The following is a 24,013-nucleotide window of genomic DNA, read 5'->3' on the forward strand; positions in this document are numbered from 1 at the left end:
TGCAGACAAAGACAGGTTTAAATTTCCTTTTCTCATCTGCTCCTCTTTTGTCCAAAATGCATAATATTGAGCTATCGGTATCAAAATAGAAAGGGACTTTTCAACTGGTATTAAGCTCACCAAGCTCACATAACAAAACTATATGGCACAGGAAGAGGCCATTGAGTTAATGACAGCAAACTTGTTTGTTCCATTCCCCTCTTCTTTTCTCAAAGCCCTGTAAATTATTAAATTATTTTCCTTAAGTACATATCCAAATTCTCTCTTGAAAGCCATGACTGATTCAGCTCTAACCATTTTTGTTAGCAATGAGCCCTAGGTCATAATTTGCTTCTGTGCAAAAATAGTTTTCTAACATTTCTCTTGTGCCTATTGGCCCAAGCTTTAGTAATGGGAAAGTTCTCTCTCTAATAACCTTATTTAACCCAGTCTGATTTTTGAACAATGATATCCAATCTCCTCTCAATCTTATATTGTGAGAACAGCCCCAGATTCTCCACTGTTAGAACTCAAATGCCTTATTACTGCAACTATTCAAGTACATCTCTTCTGAACTTATGCAAAGGCTCAAATCCTCTCTGCTGTGTGATTACCAGAATTAATTGCATTACTCCATTTGCATAACCCAGTGATTTATACAGGCTCTTTTTCAATATCATGTAAAAATTTCAGGAAGGATTGTGGAAAACACTTGCCAAATATGGCTGCCTGCAGAAATTCATCTCTATTTTATGTTTGCTCCCTGGAGGCATGATACTAACCAACAAATCTTCAACAGTGCACATTTTTCAAGGAAGGTTTGAGAAGAATTTAAGATCTCTTTGTCTGTCTGCCTGCTAACTGGTGACCAAGAGGGAGTTTGGAATGGAACAATGCTTTCAGGAGTCTGTGCCTTCAAATAAGGTGGCAGCCCAGTGGATTTGACTAAGTGTAGTTAGGGTCTCAGTGTTGGGAATATTGGTCTGGATGAAGACATTGGGGTTGATTTGCCCAGCAGATCATGAGTTTTGTTTGAGGCCTTGGTCTTAATGTATTTAATGACAAAGTATTTACACACACAGCTGTCCTGAATAAAACTTCTAAAGAATCATAGTTCTCTATGAATTTTCTCATTTCAGTTTGAAGTGACTACACTCTTAACATGATGCTATGAGATCTATTTCTAGATGCATCAATCAAAGGAAAATGTTTATCATGTTGTGTAGGATCTAAATTCTTTCCGATATCAATGATGACAGTGGACCATGGTTTACCAGGCAAAGGTTAAAAATACATACAAAATGCCAGAGGAAAGCAGTGGGTCTCCAAAGGTTGAAATTACTTTGATTCAGTTATTGTAATTATTATAAATGTTTTGGGTATTTTTTAGATAACTTTTTTTATTTGTAATATTTTTGATGACTTTTTTGGATTTTGGGAGTAGTCATATGGGTATACATTACTCTTCAGCCCCATCAAGTTCACACTGAAAACCAACCTTTTACAACAATCCTGCATGAATTTCAATGTTTTCCCTCCCCAAAATCTTATAAGCTCTCCAAGATTCGAATATTTGCTTAGTGTAATCTTCCATGTGTTATCTTTATCAATCATCAACGCAATTCAGAGAAAGAGCAGGATTACCTGTACCTTATAACTCTAATTTATGATTGTCCTTCAAAGGAATGGTGAAATTCCCAACTTCTAGCTTCCCAACAAATTTAACGAAGTAAAAATTTGCAGAAACTCTATTCCAATAATGGATCTCCTTCAAGAATGCTTTGATGTATTCTGATTCAGTGAGAACTACTTATCAAAAGATAACCTATATCACTAGTAAACTCTCAGTCACTTTCTTCAATTTAGGCAACTGAATATTTTCAAAGCTTGCAGAGAGATTTAGGCCAGTTAGAAGAGTGGGCTGAAAGATGGCAGATGGAGTTTAATGCTGATAAATGTGAGGTGCTACATTTTGGTAGGACTAATCAAAATAGGACATACATGGTAAATGGTAGGGCATTGAAGAGTGCAGTAGCACAGAGGGATCTATGAATAATGGTGCAGAGTTCCCTGAAGGTGGAATCTCATGTGGATAATGTGGTGAAGAAAGCTTTTGGCATGCTGGCCTTTATAAATCAGAGCATTGAGTATAGGAGTTGGGATGTAATGTTAAAATTGTACAAGGCATTGGTAAGGCCAAATTTGGAGTATTGTGTACAGTTCTGGTCACCAAAAGTAGGAAAGATGTCAACAAAATTGAGAGAGTACAGAGATTTACTAGAATATTACCTGGGTTTCATCTCCTAAGTTACAGAGAAAGGTTGAACAAGTTGGGTCTTTATTCTTTGGAGCGTAGAAGGTTGAGGGGGGAATTGATAGAGGTATTTAAAATTATGAGGGGGATAGATAGAATTGACGTGGATAGGCTTTCTCCATTGAGAGTGGGGGAGATTCAAACAAGAGGACATGAGTTGAGATTTAAAGGGCAAAAGTTTAGGGGTAACATGAGGGGGAACTTCTTTACTCAGAGAGTGGTAGCTGTGTGGAACGAGCTTCCAGCAGAAGTGGTTGAGGCAGGTTCGATGTTGTCGTTTAAAGTTAAATTGGATAGCTATATGGGCAGGAAAGGAATGGAGGGTTATGGGCTGAGTGCAGGTTGGTGGGACTAGGTGAAAGTAAGAGTGCAGCATGGACTAGAAGGGCCAAGATGGCCTGTTTCTGTGCTGTAATTGTTATATGGTTATATGGTTAATATGAAGCTGAAGCTATTCCCTCATGCCAGGTAATGCCAAGTTATCTGTAAAGTACATTCCTGGTTCAAAGATATTGTCAACTTGATTATACAAAAATTACCTTTTCTCAAAGAAATCTGGCACCAATCCATCAAAATTCAAAGGCTGTCCTGAAGCACTCAGATGGAATAATATAAATCAAGCAAAACTTAAGAGAACTTCAGATTCCAGGTGTGCTTGCTGTCTGAGGATTATCAGTCCAGCTGATGAAATTGGATTTGTGGATGGCTAGGGATTTTATATGCAGTAGTGAGTATTAATTTTTCAAGGCTGGAAGAATCTAACAATGAAAACATGGCACTTACAATGGATTACCTCTTTAGTGGAAATGGGGGTATGGTTTATTGCAATATGGTTATAACTGATTCAGGATTGGAATTTTGTTTTTTACTTTATAATAACTCCCTTTTTTTTGTTCACAGTACAGAACAACTTTACCTCTTACGAATCCCTGGCCTTAATCATTTAACTAATTCCAAATGGGCCTTCAGTTGCCTGATCCCTCAAGTTCTGGAATTTCCCCCTTCAACACTCCTTGTCTTAAGAATAAAAATGTTTTAAACATCTTAGGTCGTCCTACAGGACAGAAGATGACCTGTTACCATTCTAGGTTTGTGAGTTCTGAGGTCTGTATGAGAACTCCAGTCTCTTCTACATCAGGCCAGGAGGATCTCAAATGGCAGGCAGGTGGGTAACTTCTGAGGTTGTGAGCCAATTCTGACATTTATTCTGGGTTTCTGTATGCTCTTAGTGAAAGGATTCAAGATTCTTAATACCATCCCTAATTCTCCTTCTCCATTTTAAGTGGTCATAAACCGGGGCTTATGTTGTCTGGATTCCCAAAGCTTAGTGAGGATGTTATTTTGTTCTAAGGAGGCCTTGAGCACAACACTGTACTTTTCTCTTTGTCAGAGTTTGGGAATATGAAAAATGAAGGGTGCCCTACGGAGCTGACTGAGTACAAGTTGATGTTGGTTTGCTTATCCTTTCAATTAATTTGATAGATTTTGGAATGGTATCTTTCAAAGTGTTGAGTTTCTTGATGCAAGTAGTCCTAGTCTCAGAAGCATATGGGAGGAGAAAGCAGCAGCAGAAAGTGCTAATCTGGCAAGATGGCACTGTTAAACCACACGACATTCCACAGGCTACGTACAAGACTTTTAAATATACTTCTTTTGAATTATTTCAACTGCAATCTGCAGCATGCTATTTCCCATTATTAAGCAACGCACTCTTGAAACGACTTAATGAACTACAGATTTTATGATCATCTGAAGTACATTTAGGACTTTGCTCTCAAGCAAGCAGGTACGGATGAAGGTCATCACCATAGCTGGAAGTGAGGCAGGATGATGGAGGACTCCAAGCCAGGTTGTAACACATAGGTATGAGGCCCCCTCAACCCAGCATCTTGTTAGCAACGTGCAGTTGCTGGAGAACAAAATTGAAGACCTAAAGGCAAGGATGCTGTGCCGTCAGGAAATAAATTGTTGTGTTCTGTGCTTTACTGAGACATGGTTTACTCAGAGTATGCCAAATTTATCAATCAGACCTGAACACTTCTTGATACACAGGATGAACTGAGCTGCTGATTTGTGAAAGGCAAGAGATGGAGGTGTGTGTTTCATGATAAACAGTGGTGCTCCAATGTTGCAGTTTTCCCATACCTCTGTTTCCCTGACCTGGAACACCTGATAATCAAATGCTAATCATTCTATTTACCAAGAGAGTTCTCCTCCGTGATCCTGCCTGTAGTTTACATTCCACCAGTGGCCAACTATAATCAAGTGCTTGAGATATTGCATGATGTCATCACCAAACAAGAAAAAGTCCACCCCGATGCATTTCAAATCATAGTCAGGGATTTCAGTCAGGATCGTTTGAAGAATCACCATCAGCATATAAACAGAGTTCCGAACACACAAGACCACTGTTATACTAAGATCAGGAATGCTGACTGTTCCATGCCCAGACTGCATTTCAGGAAATCTGACCACTTAGCTGATCTTCTCCTACCTGCATACAGGTGGAGACTAAACAGCAGGGCTCCAGAGATTAGGACAACAATGAGATAGTCGCAGGATGCAGAGAAGCAGCTATGGGATTGCTTTGTGTCAGTGGGATGGACTGTGTACAAGGTCTCATCTGTGGATCTGAATGAATACACCACGGTCGTCATGGACTTTATAAAAACAGTCATAGATGAGTGTGTCCCCACAAATTCATTCAGAGCCGTATCTAACCAGAAGCCTTGGATGAACCATGAGATCTGTAATCTGCTGAGGGCTAGATCAAAGTTACAGGAGCTTCAGGTACAATCTCCAGAAAGGTAACTCACAGGCAAAGTGGCAGTTCTGGACTTGAATTAATAAAGGATGCTCAACAACTGTGGCAGGGCTTGAATGCTAATTACCTCTTACAGAGTTCAATCAAGTGACATGGGAGACAACAGGGCTTCACTTCCAGATCTGCTCAATGTGTTTTATGTTCACTGACCATCAAAACATGGAGAAACCATCACAAACTCCCACAGCCTTCAATGACCCTGTGATTTCAGTATCTGAGGCTGATGTGAGAGCATCCTTCAGTAGGCTGAACCCACAGAAAGCATCTGGCCTTCATGGCATACCTGGCCAAGTACTATAGACTTGTACTGATCAACTGGCTGGAGTGTTCACTGAGATCTTTACCCTTTTGCTTCGGCAGTCTGAACCCACCTGCTTCAAGCAGAGTTCAATTATACTGGTGCCTAGGAAGAACATGATAACCTGTCTCAATGACTATCGTTCAGCAGCACTTACATCAACAGTGATGAAGTATGAATCACATCAACTCCAGCCTAAGGAGCAATTTAGATCGGCTCCAATTTGCTTATCAGCACAACAGATCCACAGCAGATGCCATCTCTTGGCTCTTCACTCAACCCTGAAACAACTTGGCAGCAAAGATGCATACATCAGGATGCTTTTTATCGACTACAGCTCAGCATTCAATACCATCATCCCCTCAAAACTAATCAATGATCTCCAAGATCTTGGCCTCAATATCTCCTTCTGCAATTGGATCCTTAATTTCTTTACTTGCAGACCCCAGTCAGTTTGGATTGACAACAAAATCTTCTCCACAGTCTCCATCAGCACAGGTGCACCACAAGGCTGTGTGCTTAGCCTCTTGATCGACTTGCTTACACTAATGACTCAGACTAAGAACAACTCCAATGCCATATTTTACAGTAAGTATGCTAAAGACAACACTGTTGCAGGCTGAATAAAAGGTGGTGATGAATCAGTATATAGAAGAGAGATTGAAAATATGGCTGAGTGGTGCCACCACAACCACCTCTTACTCAGTGTCAGCAAGATGAAGCAGCTAATAATTGACTTCAGGAGGAGGAAACCAGATCTGTGAGCCACTCTTCATCAGAGGCAGAGAGGGTCAGCAATTCTTATTTCCTCAGTGTTATTATTTCTGAGAACCTGTCCTGGGCCCACTTACATGCGTGCATTTACGAAGAAAGCACGGCAGAACCTCTACTTCCTCAGAAGTTTGCAAAGATTTGGCATGACATCTAATGCTTTGACAACCTTTTATAGATGTGTGGTACAGAGTATATTGATTGGCTGCATCACAGTCTGGTATGGAAACACCAATTCCCTTGAAGGAAAATCCTATAAAATGTAGTGGATGTAGTAAATGTAGCTCAGTCCATCCCAGGTAAAGCTCTTCCCACTATTGAGCACAACTACATGAGCTAGCACAGGAAAGCAGCATCCATCATCAAGCACCCCCACCATCCATGTCATGCTCTCTTCTTGCTGTAGCCATTTGGAAGGAGGTACAGGAGCCTCAGGATTCACACCACCAGGTTCAGAAATAGTAGTTACCCCTCAACCATCAGGCTCTTGAACCAAATGGAGATAACTTCACTCTACTTCACTTGCCCCATCATTGAACTGTTGCCACAACCGCAAGGACTCTTCATCCCATGTTCTCAATATTTTGTGCTTATTTATTCATTACGATTATTACTATTTTTTTTTCTTTCTTTTTGTATCTGCACAATTTGTTGTCTTTTGCACACTAGCTGTCTGCCCTGTTGATGTAGTCTTTCATTCTGTTATGGTTAATGGATTTATTGAGTATGCCCAAAAGAAAAGGAATTGAGGATATATGGTGACATATATGTTTTTTGATAGTAAACTTGCTTTGAACTCTTTGAACTTTGAATTTTGCTGCCTCAAAACTCCAGGACCTGGGCTCCATCCCAGTTCTTCTGGGTCTGTGCAGGATTTACACATCCTCTCTGTGACTGTGTGCATTTTCCCACCGTGCTCCCATTTCTGTGCTAATAGAATAGTAAAAGTTTAGGTTTTTCCTCTAGCTCTTTAGTGTTGGTGAGAAGACGTGACCAAATCTAAAACTTCAGAGCACAGTGGGGATTTTTATTTCTTCCTTTATTCCACAGTAGCTATAGAATCCATTTTGAACATTTGCATTGAGTTGTTAGAAGTGTTACTAATCCAGTAGGTGGCACTTGTGTACCTTGTGCTGTTTTCTGGAATCATTAGAATCAGGTTTATTACCACTTAAAGGAGGCGAAATTTGTTTTTCTGCAGCAGCAGTAATGCATAATATATTACTATAAATTAAAAATAAATAAATAGTTAAAAAAAAGAAATAAGAAGGTAGTAGCATTCAAGGGTTCATGGACCATAAAGAAATATGATGACAGAGGGGAAGAAGTGGTTTCTGAATCATTGGATGTGCGTTTTCAGATTCCTGTACCACTTCCTTGATGGTAATAGTGAGAAGAGGGCATATCCCAGATGGTGAGGGTGCATAGTGATGGATGCCACCTTCTTGAGTGACCGCCTCTGAAAGATGCTCTTGATGGTGGGGAGGGTTGTGCCCATGATGGAGCTGGTTGAGTCTACAGCCCTCTGCAGTCTAATGCGATCCTTTTCTTTAAAGCCTACATATTAGGCTATGGTCAGTAACCAGTCAGAATGCTCTCCACAGTACACCTATAGAATGCATAAACTCTTCTCCAGCTTCCAGCCGGGTCCAGGTGCCAATTTTAACCGACGTTTCAATGACAGACTCTGCCATCTTCATCAGGGATGAGGCCTAGGCATGTATAGTCCGGTGGTATATATACTCAACTCCCGTCATCCATCCCTCCTGATTGGTTAGTCCTCAACCAATCAGGTTTCCACTGTCCCACCTTGTTTAAAATCATATTCCAGTTCCTACTTAGAGTGAGACCTTAGTCTTCGTTGAGATTCTTATTCTCTAGTCTTACTCCAATGGATTCCTTCATTAGGCAGTCCCAAAAGCCATTGGCGCAACACAGTAGTTTGTGCCGTCAAAGTCAATCCTGTGGTAATTGCCTATCTAATGTTTCTCTGGGTAACCCAAATGAATACTTCTCCTATGCTCCTTGATGCAGAAATTAGAATTTCAACAAAGATGAAGGTCTTGCTCTAGGTGAAAACTGGAATACGATTTTGAACAAGGTGGTACAGCGGAAACCTGTTTGGTTGAGGACTAACAAATCAGGATGAATGGACGATGGGAGTTGAGTATATATACCACCAGACTAGACATGCCTAGGCATCACCCCTGATGAAGATGGTGGAGTTTGTCATCGAAACATCAGTTAAAATCGACACCTGGATCCCACAGGAAGCCTGAGATATGCTTCATATACAGTGAGAAAGCCCTAGGTCCTTTTTCACATCTATAGAAATTTTCAAGTCTTTGGTGACATACAAAATCTCCTGAAACTCCCAGTGCAATCGCCATGATTGCATCATGTGTTGGGCCTGGGATATATCCTCTGGGATGGTGGTACCCAGGAACTTAAAGCTGCTCACCCATTTCAAAGCTGACCCTCAATAAAGACTGGTGCATGCTTTCCTGACTTCCCTTTCCTGAAGTCCATAAATTCCTTGGCCTTGCTGACAATGGGGATGAGGTGGTGTAACCAACCAATCTATCTCTGTCCTGTATGCATCCTCACTGCCATCTGAGACTTTAACCATATCTGCTGATTGATAGATGGTGTGGTCATTTTATCTAACAATTTACATCTCCCAACCACTTAGTTTCAAACAATAGATCATGGCACACCATACCATTTTTCAACATTCTACTGACATTGCAATCACCAAACTATCAGTAGAAATTCAAGTATAGTGTGTGTTCCTTGCTTTGTTCTTAATGCCATAGTGTAACAGGTCTTGTTCAACAGATAGTGCTCTCCCATTCCTGAGTCTGACGACTGGGATAAAGGCTCAGTTCAAAGAATTAAACACTAAATTTTAGTCCAGTGCACCACATACAGTAAATACTTTTTCTTTTGTGAGACTCTAAGCTGAAACATTATATGCTCCTCCAGGTGAATGTGGTCACAATTGCAATGTAGAGTAGGTGAGCCAACTCCAGTGTCCTGACTAATATTCATCCTTTAATTAATATCCACAGACCAGATTGGCTTCTGGGAGAATGGTGTTCAGATTGCTAGTATCAGAATACTAAATACCCTTCGAAGTTACTTCATGGCTGTGAAGTGCTTTGGGACATGCTGAAGGCACAAAAGGAGTTATCGTTACACAAGTCCTCTTCCTTTAGCATCAGTCTCACTATGTACTGATTACAGGTTACAACCAATTAGAAAAGACAACTAACAGTTATTTGGTATTAACATGGAAGCACTGCAGCAAACTAATAGCTCAGAAAATGCACTGTCCTATGGATGTAATACGTTGATAAATCACATTCTTACTTAATGGCAAAGAATCTTCCAGTGTGATTCTTTGCCACTCATAAGGGCCAATGATTGAAATTTTAATAGCCACAGAATATAATGTGCTTTTCAATAAATGTGCCTTCTCACAGTGTCTATAAATACACTAATATTCTGGTATATCATGCACTATCTATGCAGAATGTCATTTTCTTTTGCTCATTACAAGATAGTGAGCTACTTCATGGAGTGACCCTGATTTGAAGCAGAGAGTGCAAAATATGATGAAAAGCAGACTGTCAGTTGCCAGTGCAGAACAGTGCGTTCAGCAGTCCACTATAGGTCGTTGTTTTTTTTCTAAATTCACATATCAAAATATTAATATTGTTAAAAGAAAATTCTCAAATTCAGTGAAATGTAAATCCACCATACAACAGTATCTCCATACTCCTCTTATTTCTCTGCTTTTAGATTTATTGAAATATTTTTGCGATAAATACGAGTGTAAACTCTCCCAACGTTGCTCTCAGACAATTTTATAACTGACTGTTCATTTTAGTTCCGAATGATTTTCAAGAAATGACTGCAATGTTCCAATGCTATGGATTTTCTGGTAACAGAACAGTGGCTGCACTTCACAATTACAGTATGTACTTCGGAGTATACCAAGTCTCAGAAGATGCTATAAAATGTAGATCTATTTCCATTAAAATTGGATTTTTACTTTGTGCTGATTATAGTTTACAAATCAATTCAAAAAGACAAGTGACAACTGTTTGTTATTAACATGGCAATCTAAATCATTGAGTGAAGTGGATTGAAAGAATGAAAAACTGCATTTGGACACAGCTTTTCATACCTTTTTCAGGATATTTCAAAGTGCTTTACAACTACATTTTAAGCACAGTCATCATTATGACGTTGAAAACATGGTAGCCAATTTCTGCATTGTGCACATTTTGTTAAACAAATGATAAGTAGACAGGAGATTACACCCCCACCTCTGCCCCTGCTGCTCGACAAAATACTTAGTGGCTAGGAATATTTTTTCCAGGGAAACCTTGGGTTAATGTCTCATCTGAAAGGCAGAAATATATTGGAGCAACATCTAAACCTGATTATGAAATGAGACTTGAACTCAAAACTATGAACAGAAATGCAGGGCCTTGATAAGATCAAACCTGAAGTATTGTTTGTATTATTGGTCCCATCTTAGAAAGGACATGCTTGCTTGAGAAGGAGTGCAAAGGTTTACCAGATTGATTCCTGTGATAATGGGACTATATGATGAGGAGAGTGAAAATATGACCTAGACCCTCATTCATTTAAGCTTAAAGTAGTGAGAAGAGATCTTACTGAAGTGTTTAACATATTGGTAGGGATTAAAAGACAGGTTGAAAAGATGTTTCCCTTAGATTTTGGGAGTTAAGAATCAGGGGTCACAGTCTCAGCATACGGGGTGAAATATTGATAGATTGCAATGGGAAGAAATTTTTTAAATTCACAGAGTAGTGCATCCAATTTCTCACAATCTTTAGTACAGCTTCAAGAGTCAATTCACCTTGATTTAAAAAAAATTGTCCATGTCTGATTTGACAGTGTGAAATTGCATCATTTAGGGAAGGCTCTTGAAATTTGAAATGCAAGGCTATAATTGATACAGTTTGAAAGATACAGTTCTTTATTAAAAGAAAAGTTATTTTCAGTAATTTTGAAATCCTGCAACCTAAAGCTTGAGTGCTGGATATCCTTAATGAAATGAATATTTTATACCCAAGTACCCATGTCTGCTATATTAGCTAACCTCTGCCAAATTACAACTAATATCCTTCGAATTCTTGTCAACAAAAATAAATGACTATACTTCATTAATCTGCCTATTTATGCAAGATCATAGAAGATTTTTCATTAATTACACAAGTTTTGTTGTAAGTTGAATTGCAACCTAACCAGTGTAATTGCATACTGTGTAATGTTTCCTGAGGGAAACACTCTCTTAAGAGTTGTGATGGAAAGGATGCAGCCATGAGTTGTTACCTGAACCTCATTGTGCTGGTTCGAGGATAACCTGCTTCCTCTCCAATTTTGTGGATTATGATGTGGCTTCCGAGGCCAATGTGTGTAACGTAGGCTCTCCCAGAGATGAGAAAGGTGATGGCTGACAGGGCGGATGGGTATGAAGGTAGCAAGATGTCCATCTCTTCTACCACTTATATAAGGTTTCCACGTGCTCCTTATACACTGCTTCAAAGTTCTCAACAACAATCAGAAAGCTCCTTCTTCACTTTGAGATGCCAAGGGTTTGAAGTTCCTGAGGGGCATTGGGGATGTTGCACGTTCAAGGATAAGCTCATTACTTGGATGGAATTAGGGGATTTAAAACAGGGTAGCTGAAAGGGATGATATCTATCATGTGCTATTGCTCTGGGTCTGTTTATTGCCTTCGACCTTCAGAAAGATAACTAAACAGTGGAGATAATGAATTAACTGTAGCAGCATACATATGACCTCTGTAATAAGGTAATAGATAAAGCATGAACACAGACCCTTTAATGACCATCAACCATCCACTATAATAATCCTAAACCAGTTCCATTCTTTTCTCCTTACATCCCCTGGTAAAATGTTAGTTGAGAGAATTGTTAGAATTGCATTATACAAGACTTAATGTAATGGATCAAGTAAAGGTTGCATACAGGAGAGGAGGGAATGCCATTCAGCTGCAACTTTATTTCTGATTCTGCTGCATCACTTGGCTCCAGACCTCACCCCAAACACAGAACAGAGAGATAAATTTGGGAGTGAGTGAGAATGTACACCCTTGACACCAAAGTTAATTTGACTGCGTGGAGGCATCAAAGTAACCTGATATAGTGACTCCAGCTACATTAACAATGACCTCCCTTTCATCATAAAGTCACCAGCAGATGTGTTCACTAGTGATGGCACAATGTTTGATTCCACTCGCAGTCCCTCAGAAAGAACCCAAGCCATTCATGCCTGCACCAGAAAGACCTAGATAACAGTCATGCCACTCAAGCATCAAGCCATTACCATTTCCATCAAGAGACAGTCTAACTACTTAAAGTTGATATTGAATGGAATGACTGTGACAAAGTCACCTACCATCCATAACCTGGTGGATATCACTGATCTCTAGATTACGATGGAAGAGTAGGTGCTAGATATCATGCATTGAGTAATTCATCACCTGATCCTCAAAAACTCTTCCAACATCTACTAGGCACAAGGAATACCCAAACAAACCTGACACCAGACAGGAAAAGCTTGATTACTATTCTATATGCCTCCCAAAGCATTCATTCTTCCTGTTACAGGACACAACAAATTGCACAGGAACAATACACAAAGACTTCTGTACTCCATCTTCCCAACCCATGATATCTGCCAAACAGGTCAAGGATAGTAGATACCTAGGAATCTCACCTCTTACAAATTCACTTCCAAATTACATACCATCTGAACTGGAAACACATGTTACCCCTTCATTGTTACCTGATCTATGGCCAGAACATCCTTCTTGGTAAAGGCACCTTCAATGGAAGGGCAGCAGCAGCTCAATAAGGTGACTCACGACCTTCCCTTTAAGAGCAATTAAGGATTGGCAGCAAATGCTCACTTTGTTAACAATGCTTTTGTCATATGAATTAATTCAAAAAGATTGTCAAATTGTCTTAACTATATGAAACTTCACTGTGAGAAGTACAGAATTAAGGACTAGGGAAGCAGAAATAAAAAGATAACATTTAAAAAAACACACAATAAAAGATTCTCCTTAATGCTAATTGATATGAGATTGTTTTAATTAGGTCTTTCACACAAATAAAAATAATTGGTGATTTTGTCACCTGGAAACCAGGCACGATTGCTTAATTTGCAATGCAAGCGTGTCCAGTGCACAGAATTACTGACTTGCACACAAAGCAGCCTGACTGAAGCTAACAGCAAAGAAATCATTTCAGAAATACAGAAAATCATAGATAAGGTGCACTAGCTTAAGCAATTTTTAACTAAGAAGCATTTGCAATGGCAGTTTGTTTTCCAGTTACTTAAGTCTATGCATGAAGGCATATTTTATAATTGAAGGAAAGATATATAATTGTTACACCTAATTTGACTTGTTGTGTAAATAAGATGTACTGTAATGAAAAACACACCATTTTTTAACTTTTCCACATCTTGACAGCAAATTACAAATCTCTTTTCCTACATGCTGAAATGCTGTCAACTCCCTGCAACTTCGATGAAATGAAAACAACAGAACCAATTCAGTGCTGCAAACAATCCTTCCAGGTGAGGCAATACTTCACCTGCGAATCTGTTGGGACCATCTACTGCATACAATCCTTCTGATGTGACCTGCTCCCGATTGGGGGACAGCTTTGATGAACGCCTTTGCTTCATCTGAGAAAGCAGGATTTCCCATGGATTGCCATTGTAATTCCAATCCTCATTTCCATTCTGACATGTCGGTCCGTGGCCTCTTCTACTGCCGCGAGAAGGTCACTCTCAGGTTGGAGGAACAACCCCCTCATATTGTCTGGGTAGCATCCATTTCTCTAACTTCTGGTAATTTTACCTTGCCCCCTTCCCTCTTCTTCTCACTCTGGCTCCCCGCTTACCTTTTCTCTTCTCCTCACCTGTCCATCCCCTCCTCCTGGTGCCCGCCCCCCACCATCCTTCACTTTCTCCCATGGCCTTCTCTCCTCTCTTATCAGATTGCTTCTTCTTCTTCTGCTCTTCACCTTTTTCACCTACCTGCTTCTTACTTCACCCCCCCACTTCCCTTCTCCACCCAACTTAATTCAACTGTCACCATTGAGCTTGTAGTCCTTCCCCTACTCTCACCTTCTTATCATGGTTTCTGCTCCTTTCCTTTCCAGTCCTGATGAAAGGTCTCAGCCCAAAACATCGACTGATTATCCATTTCCATAGATGCTGCCTGACCTGCAGAGTTCCTCCAGCATTTTGAGTGTGTTGCAGTAGAATCAATTGATTGTTCGCTTCTTTTGAGAAATGGGTGCTTTCTCGGTCAAGGGGTTGAATAAGCCTCCCAAAAGGCGAAGAAACCAAAGGACAAATGAGGCAGGGGCCTTTCTCGTAAACTAAGCAACTTCAGGATCAATCAGGAGTCTGAGAACATTTCGGGAGAGCAATGTCATGTGCTTCACTGAGACGTGGCTGCACGAGGACATACCCGATCAAAGCGTTTCCATAGAGGGCTTCCAGACTGTTCGAGCTGACCGGAGTTGCACTAAGAGCGGTAAGCGTAAAGGAGGGGGGCTGGCGGTTCTGGTAAATAACAGATGGTGTAATCCTGGGCATATTACGATCAAGGAACGGGTCTGTAGCCCAGATATTGAACTTTTTGCTGTTGGAATCCGGCCATATTATTTGCCAAGGGAAATCTCGTATGCAATTGTGGTTGTTGTGTACATCCCTCCTTCTGCCAAACCGACGTCAGTGTGTAACATCATTTACACCGTCATAGCCAGACTACAAACCCAGCACCCGACTGCCCTCGTTACCATCTCGGGTGACTTCAACCAGGTTACCATGGCTGGAACACTGCCCAGCTTCACGCAGTATGTGAGCTGTACAACCAGAGGGGAGAGGACTCTGGATTTGATGTACGCTAACGTTAAGGATGCATACAGCTCCTCTCCCCTCCCTCCACTGGGAAGGTCAGATCACAACCTGGTGCATCTAAAACCCTGCTACGTGCCTCTGGTGAAGAGTAAAGCTGCAACCCTGAGGACAGTGAGAAAATGGTCGGAGGAGGCTTGTTTTGAGGTGACAGACTGGCAGGCACTCTGTGACCTCATGGAGAGGATATTGATGGGCTCACAGAGTGCATCACTGATTACATCAACTTCTGTGCGGACTGCAATGTTCCGATAAGAACTGTCCTTTGTTACTCAAATAACAAGCCATGGGTGACAAAGGACATTAAGGACATCCTGAACGCTAAAAAGAGGGTGTTTAGAGATGGAAATAGGGAGGAGCTGAGGGCAATACAGAGGGACCTGAAAGCCAGGATCAGGGAGGCTAAAGACAGGTACAGGAGGAAGCTTGAGTGGAAACTCCAGCAGAACAACATGAGAGAGGTCTGGAGGGGGATGAGGACCATCACTGGGTTCCGACAAACTAGCAACAGAGGAGCGGAAGGCAGTGTGGACAGGGCCAATGAACTTAACCTGTTCTTTAACAGATTTGACAGTGAGGTCCCTGTCCATCCCACACATGAGCCATCTGGTGTCGGCCCCCAATCAACACATATTCCACTCTCCCCTCCTACCCCTCCTCACAGTCCCCCACCCTGCTCTCATGACTATACCCCTTCCCCACACGAAACCACCACGGTGGGCTTCACAGCTCTACAGGTGAGAAGACAGCTGAAACGTCTCAACCCAAGCAAGGCTGCAGGACCGGATGGTGTCAGTACCAGGGTGCTCAAAGCCTGTGCCCCTCAGCTATGTGGAGTACTACGCCATGTATTCAACCTGAGCCTGAGGCTCCGGAGGGTTCCTGTATTGTGGAAGATGTCCTGCCTTGTCCCTGTGCCGAAGACGCCGTGCCCCAGCGGCCTCAATGACTACAGACCGGTGGCATTGACTTCCCACATCATGAAGACCCTGGAGAGACTTGTTCTGGAGCTGCTCCGGCCTACGGTCAGGCCACACTTAGATCCCCTCCAGTTCGCCTACCAGCCCCCACTAGGAGTTGAGGATGCCATCGTCTACCTGCTGAACCGTGTCTACGCCCACCTGGACAAGCCAGTGAGCGCTGTGAGGGTCATGTTTTTTGACTTCTCCAGTGCGTTCAACACCATCCGCCCTGCTCTGCTGGGGGAGAAGCTGACAGCGATGCAAGTGGATGCTTCCCTGGTATCATGGATTCTTGATTATCTGACTGGCAGACCACAGTACGTGTGCTTGCAACACTGTGTGTCCGACAGAGTGATCAGCAGCACTGGGGCTCCACAGGGGACTGTCTTGTTTCCCTTTCTTTTCACCATTTACACCTCGGAATTCAACTACTGCACAGAGTCTTGTCACCTTCAGAAGTTTTCGGATGACTCTGCCATAGTTGGATGCATCAGCAAGGAAGATGAGGCTGAGTACAGGCCTATGGTAGGAAACTTTGTCACATGGTGTGAGCAGAATTATCAGCAGCTTAATGTGAAAAAGACTAAGGAGCTGGTGGTAGACCTGAGAAGAGCTAAGGTACCGGTGACCCCTGTTTCCATCCAGGGGGTCAGTGTGGACATGGTGGAGGATTACAGATACCTGGGGATACGAATTGACAATAAACTGGACTGGTCAAAGAACACTGAGACTGTCTACAAGAAGGGTCAGAGCTGTCTCTATTTCCTGAGGAGACTGAGGTCCTTTAACATCTACCGGATGATGCTAAGGATGTTCTACGAGTCTATGGTGGCCAGTGCTATCATGTTTGCTGTTGTGTGCTGGGGCAGCAGGCTGAGGGTGGCGGACACCAACAGAATCAACAAACTCATTCGTAAGGCCAGTGATGTTGTGGGGATGGGACTGGATTCTCTCACGGTGGTGTCTGAAAAGAGGATGCTGTCTAAGTTGCATGCCATCTTGGTTAATGTCTCCCATCCACTACATAATGTACTGGGTGGGCACAGGAGTACATTCAGCCAGAGACTCATTCCACCGAGATGCAGCACAGAGTGTCATAGGAAGTCATTCCTGTCTGTGGCCATCAAACTTTACAACTCCTCCCTTGGAGGGTCAGACACCCTGAGCCAATAGGCTGGTCCTGGACTTATTTCATAATTTACTGGCATAATTTACATATTACTATTTAACTATTTATGGTTCTATTACTATTTAATATTTATGGAGCAACTGTAACGAAAACCAATTTCCCCCGGGATTAATAAAGTATGACTATGACTATGACTAAAAACATTCGCAGATCTCAGCTGAATAACTGGTATTGGCTGCAACTCCACAGGCAACTGACAATTTGAAGAAGACCATTCCTGGATCATATGCTTTGCTGTCTCCTTGGAAAATCCTGGGCAACAGAATTTTTGTAACAGGATACAGAAGAAAGCAATGGGAGGGACAAAGGTAGCAAAGTTGCTCTAGTGGCAGTAGAGTCATGGGAAACATCAGCGCAGGAAGAATTTGATTCCTTTCAATATTCAAAACTGACAGCTTGTTAGAAACTGAATTTAAAATAGGACCCATCAATAGGCTTTGGCCCTCTATTTACATTCTTATTAGGTTTAATACACCCAAATAAATCAAAACCGACTAATTTAGCCTAAATTCAAACAAGAGTTAAATAATTGAGCAATGGGCTCGTGGCCAAGTGGTTAAGGCATTCATCTGGTGATTTGAAGGTCACTAGTTCGAGCCTCGGCTGAGGCAGCGCGTGTGTCCTTGAGCAAGGCACTTAATCACACATTGCTCTACGACGACACCGGTGCCAAGCTGTATGGGTCCTAATGCCCTGCCCTTAGACAACATCGGTGCTGTGGAGAGGGGAGACTTGCAGCATGGGCAACTGCTGGTCTTCCATACAACCTTGCCCAGGCCTGTGCCCTGGAAACTTTCCAAGGCACAAATCCATGGTCTCATGAGACTAACGGATGCCTATAAAATAAATAAGCAGAGCATTTACCAAATTCAACCCAGAAATAGGACAAGTTACTTGACTTTAATCTTTGGATCAGGTACAACTCAGCACCATATCAGTGGCCCAGACTAAATACCAACACATAGGTTTTAGATATTGATTTGCTTCGGAGGACTTATACTACCCTTTGACAAACAGAAAGGATCTGTAACAAATCAACACCAACCTCATTCAAATTGGGGCTATGCAAAAACCTGTAAATTTTGTTCTTACTTTGGCACTTCCTTCACATTTCTTTTGTGGAAACACTGGGGGCTGAACAAAATATGGAAAAAGCAGATTGAAACATCCTTTAAACAACAGGAATTCTGCAGATGCTGGAAATTCAAGCAACACACATCAAAGTTGCCGGTGAATGCAGCAGGCCAGGCAGCATCTCTAGGAAGAGGTGCAGTCGATGTTTCAGGCCGAGACCCTTCGTCAGGACATCCTTTGAAACATCCTTTGCCAAGTTATGGAAACTGCTTTGGGAACATTGCTCTGTGATCTCTGCTCCCACAACAGCTGGTTCTATGTTGTTCATTCTCAACACTGAATTTCCTCTTTACATTGATATCACTAATTATGATGTTATCATGCAAGATTTACATGTATGTAACATGTAATGTAGGAAGAGAACAAGGGAGGCAATGTAATCAATATTTATAAAAGTATTTAATATTGAACACAGTGTTCTCTATAGAATAGATGGTGAGAAAATGTATTTTAGTGATGATGCACTGACTATAAGACTGACACTGGAACTTACTAACCAGTAGCTGAATACTTCCTGTTCTAAACCACCAAAAGACAGAAAATTTCATAATCAAATGGATCATATACAAAAAAACTTGATGGAGAAGAAGCTTATCCACTATAAAGCCAAGAGATTCAATTACATTGGGCTTTCTTGCTTTGTACCAAGCAAATGAAATGAAATGTAATCTCAATAACAAAATACGAATGTCATGCTAAGTTTACATTGGGAAATGGAATCATTCAGATTTGTGCAGAAGGGACCTCAACATCAAGCTCGTTTTCCATTTAAGTGGTAAGGTTAACCAACATGCAATGCACAGTAGATGTCACAGCTACAATATTGGAAGGTACAGTGGCTTCCAAAAGTTTGGGCACCCCGGTCAAAATTTCTGTTACTGTGAATAGTTAAGTGAGTAGAAGATGAACTGATCTCCAAAAGTCGTAAAGTTAAAGATGAAACATTCTTTTCAGCATTTTAAGCAAAATTAGTGTATTATTTTTGTTTTGTACAATTTTAGAGTGAAAAAATGGAAAGGAGAACAATGAAAAATTTTGGGCAACCCAAGAGATTTGAACTCTCAGATAATTTTTACCAAGGTCTCAGACCTTAATTAACTTGTTAGGGTTATGGCTTGTTCACAGTCATCATTAGGAAAGGCCAGGTGATGCAAATTTCAAAGCTTTATAAATACCTTGACTCCTCAAACCTTGTCCCAACAATCAGCAGCCATGGGCTCCTCTAAGCAGCTGCCTAGCACTCTGCAAATTAAAATAAATGATGCACACAAAGTAGGAGAAGGCAAAAAGAAGAGAGCAAAGTGTTTTCAGGTAGCTGTTTCCTCAGTTCGTAATGTAACTAAGAAATGGCAGTTAACAGGAATGGTGGAGGTCAAGTTGAGGTCTGGAAGACCAAGAAAACTTTCTGAGAGAACTGCTCATAGGATTGCTAGAAAGGCAAATCAAAACCCCTGTTTGACTGCAAAAGACCTTCAGGAAGATTTAGCAGACTCTGGAGTGGTGGTGCACTGTTCTGCTGTGCAGCGACACCTGCACAAATGTGACCTTCATGGAGGAGTCATCAGAAGAAAACCTTTCCAGCATCTTCACCACAAAATTCAGCATCAGAAGTTTGCAAAGAAACATCTAAACAAGCCTGATGCATTTTGGAAACAAGTCCTGTGGACTGATGAAATTAAAATAGAACTTGTTGGCTGCAATAAGCAAAGGTATGTTTGGAGAAAAAAGGGTGCAGAATTTCATGAAAAGAACACCGCTCCAACTGATAAGCACGGGGGTGGATCGATCGTGCTCTGGGCTTGTGTTGCAGTTAGTGGCACGGGGAACATTTCACTGGTAGAGGGAAGAATGAATTCAATTAAATCACAACAAATTCTGGAAGCAAACATCACATCATCTGTAAAAAAGCTGAAGATGAAAAGAGGATGGCTTCTACAACAGGATAATGATCCTAAACACACCTCAAAATCCACAATGGACTACCTCAAGAGGCGCAAGCTGAAGGTTTTGCTGCTACCCTCACAGTCCCCTGACCTAAACATCATCGAAAATCTGTGGATAGACCTTAAAAGAGCAGTGCATGCAAGAAGGCCCAAGAATCTCACAGAACTAGAAGCCTTTTGCAAGGCAGAATGGGCGAAAATCCCCCAAACAAGAACTGAAAGACACTTAGCTGGCTACAGAAAGTGTTTACAAGCTGTGATACTTGCCAAAGGGGGTGTTACTAAGTACTGACCATGCAGGGTGCCCAAACTTTTGCTTCAGGCCCTTTTCCTTTTTTGTTATTTTGAAACTGTAAAAGATGGAAATAAAAAAAGCAATCTTACTTGAAAATTAAAGAACTGTGTCATCTCTAACTTTATGCCTTTTGGAAATCAGTTCATCTTTTACTTGCTTAGCTATTCACAGTAACAGAAATTTTGACCGGGGTGCCCAAACTTTTGCATGCTACTGTACAAATGCCAGGTTTTGATTGGTAAGGGAATCCTCCAACAGAAGAAAGTTGTCTACTCCAACAATAACTTAACAGGCAGGCCTTCATCAGACCACTGTTGGAAAGTCTTCTAGCAAAGACAAAAATAGATACTTTTCCAAAGGACTAAATAGACAAGAAATATCACACAACATCACAAGGGTTGGCCTGATGGATAAAAAGTTTGTAAGGGAATTACTTGAAGGCCTCAGTAAATTATTGTATTGGGAAGACTTTTACATTTTTGGAGTGACCAACAATGGTTTTTCTGAGACAACTTTCATCCAATTCCCCGAAGATGACTAGAAGTATTAGTGGCAATGGCGAAGCAAATAAAATGGGAGTAAACAAGAATTATTGAAAAACAAGTAGCTTGGCAAGTTATAGGACTGGAAGTAGATACAATGATATTGAGCGGCATGTTTTGAAGGAGTTTGAAACAAATTACAGTTGGAATATTAAACAATAGCTTCCCTTTTAGAGCCTATTACTTTTATGCAGAAAACAGTCTAAACAAGATACAAATTTCTCTACAAGCAAACTTGATTTGTCACATTTCTTTGCATGACAATTTCACAGTTGTGACACAAACAGGAGTACTATCTTCTAAAGAATCACACCTCTTATCATCCTCTAATGAGCAGAAATAGAATTCATTGCTGCAAAGAATATTCAATCCCACTAAAAGATATTAATTTGTTTCTTGAAATGAGAAACATTACACTGTTCCACTATCTGAAGGGCAAAGAAAGTCCCTGAATCATTGCATCTTTAAAGTTTACTAATTTGTTGCAGATTTCCTGCCAGTCCCATTTCCATTATAACAATATTGTTTGCATAGCTTTATTTTTTTTTCAAAACACAAGTAATGATGGATTTTAAATCTTTTCCCCAATGATACGAGTTGTTTAATAAGTTTCCCTGTATAACAATGGGTTCTGGAAACATGACTGATCTTTTTCTTTGAGCCTATTTCAACCATCAGCCTCAACCAGTTAAACCACATACAGTTGAAATAACTTTGATGCACCAATTACCCACAGATGTCATTGAAGTATTTCCCAACACTTGATAAACCTTGTTCTCATTTGCACGTTTATATTGCATTCTCTCTCTCTCTCTCTCTCTATGATCAAATAATCAATTCCATGTTGTGCCTCACTCCTTCTATTGGTGTCCTTATTTCATGATCCTTCTTCCAATAAAAGACTCAGCATTCATATTAGTAAACTTATAAGTGTAAGATCAAAAACAAACCATATATTGCCTATTGCAATAAATGCCTCATACCTTCTATCTTATCATTGCTCTTTTCCATTGATTCTTTATTTCCATTCTTCTTTGAAGATGGGGAGTTTGTACTCAGATCCTCTTCATCTGAAAGAACAAAAGAAGATTGTGCAATCATGAAACCAATGGCTACCCTTCTTTTATGCTTCCCTCTCATTAAAAGGAGTTGACTTAATCAATTATATTGCATACTTCCTTCTTTCAATGAGACAATTCCACATTATTTTATGTGTGCCTATGAAGGACGTTTAACTGATTACAGCAGCAAAGCATTATTGTAAGAAATTGCAGACTATTCTGTCAATTATGCACCCAGCCTATAATAAAGTAACATAAAAACTCTGCATGGATGCTCTTAAACATGATGGTTTTAAAAAAGATTATTATGCTAGAGAAACATATGATTTAAGTGTCCTTATAAATGCACAATGTATTATTAGAAGGCATGAAGCAATGATGATTTATATTTTCAGACAAATCTACCAATGTATTTCTTGAGAGCCATGTAAAATTCATGAACAAATTCCATTCTGACTTGCAAAAGCTGGAACTAATAGTTGAATATAAATAAAGTTTAAATAAATCCAAATGCGGCAATTAACTATTGGGAAAGTAATTTTGTCACCATATGCTTTTTTAATGTTACTTCCAACTAGATTATACAATGTATTAATAATTATACATGATTAAACTATCCAATACAGTATTATCTGCCTATTTCATAGAACTCGTATCTTTTATTTCAGTCGGTATTATGCTTCAGATTAGCAAGATTTGTTGAACTGGCAGAAACATTTATCATAGCTGCTGTGGTGGGAATGTGGATGACAGAGTTTGTAATTACTTACAAATAAGAATGTCCTCTTTGTGGCAGTAATCAGTTCAGCTGTTCTTTTTGGATACCTAAAAAGTGTATGCCTTTTACAGACAAATATTCACACAAACATACGTCATCTCATCTGCATTCAACCTTCGAATGGAGGACAGAACAGTGCTTTCAATGAGCAAGTATTTACATGTACAGAGGCAGCTTCAGTGCCAATCACAGATATATTTATGGAAACTGGACCCATGTTCTTGTTGGAAGTTGTAGCCTCTCAGTCGCAAATTTTCAGTTAACAATGTAGGGTTGGAGTCTTACACAAATTTTGTCTTCTCACAAGATACAATCCTATCCAAAATTAAACACTGCCATGGATATGCTAGACGCAAAAAATAAAGCTGTGGGAAATGTGTAAGAAATTTAACAACTTTCTTTAATTTTTATAATTTGCTATTGTTCAGTTCTCACATTCTCAGATTGGTGGAGGAACCTGGAAACTGCACAAAGTGATGCTCAACAGATGTTTGCACTAGTCTAGCTCTGATTTGTTCAATTCTGCATTTAATTGGCTGAATACATTAGCCAGATTCATTATTTTCATATTAACTTAGTGGTCTTCTTAATTTGTCTCTCATGCATTGTTCAGTCAGATGCTGTCTAATTTGACACTTTGCACAAGTGTGATGCCAACACAAGTAAATGATCGACAAAAATTAAAATGCTACATAATTTTATATACCTGATACATCAGTAGTTCATTTCATTTCAGCCTCGAGTAAAAGAGGAATAATTGTAAAACTACATAGCATCAAAGTAAATTCACGCAGCAAACTACAGATGCACAACAGAGTGGGACAAATGGATAATGTTACTGTAATACTTCATTTTGAATTCTATTAATCGTTTTACTTTGTACTACCTTGATGCACTGCTGTAATGAATTGATCTGTATGAAC

At 40.4% G+C, this 24,013-nt stretch overlaps 1 protein-coding gene across 1 annotated transcript in view; it reads right to left on the minus strand.

Annotated features, from left to right (window-relative positions):
* Window positions 1–24,013, minus strand: part of macrod2 (mono-ADP ribosylhydrolase 2) — a 1,223,981-nt gene that overhangs the window by 42,789 nt on the left and 1,157,179 nt on the right. The window contains exon 10 of the mRNA XM_072265467.1: window positions 22,235–22,321. Coding sequence (XP_072121568.1) covers window positions 22,235–22,321 — 87 coding nt within the window. The remainder of the gene's footprint in view (window positions 1–22,234; window positions 22,322–24,013) is intronic.

Source organism: Mobula birostris, chromosome 8 (assembly GCF_030028105.1).
Source record: "Mobula birostris isolate sMobBir1 chromosome 8, sMobBir1.hap1, whole genome shotgun sequence".
NCBI classification, from domain to species: domain Eukaryota; kingdom Metazoa; phylum Chordata; class Chondrichthyes; order Myliobatiformes; family Myliobatidae; genus Mobula; species Mobula birostris.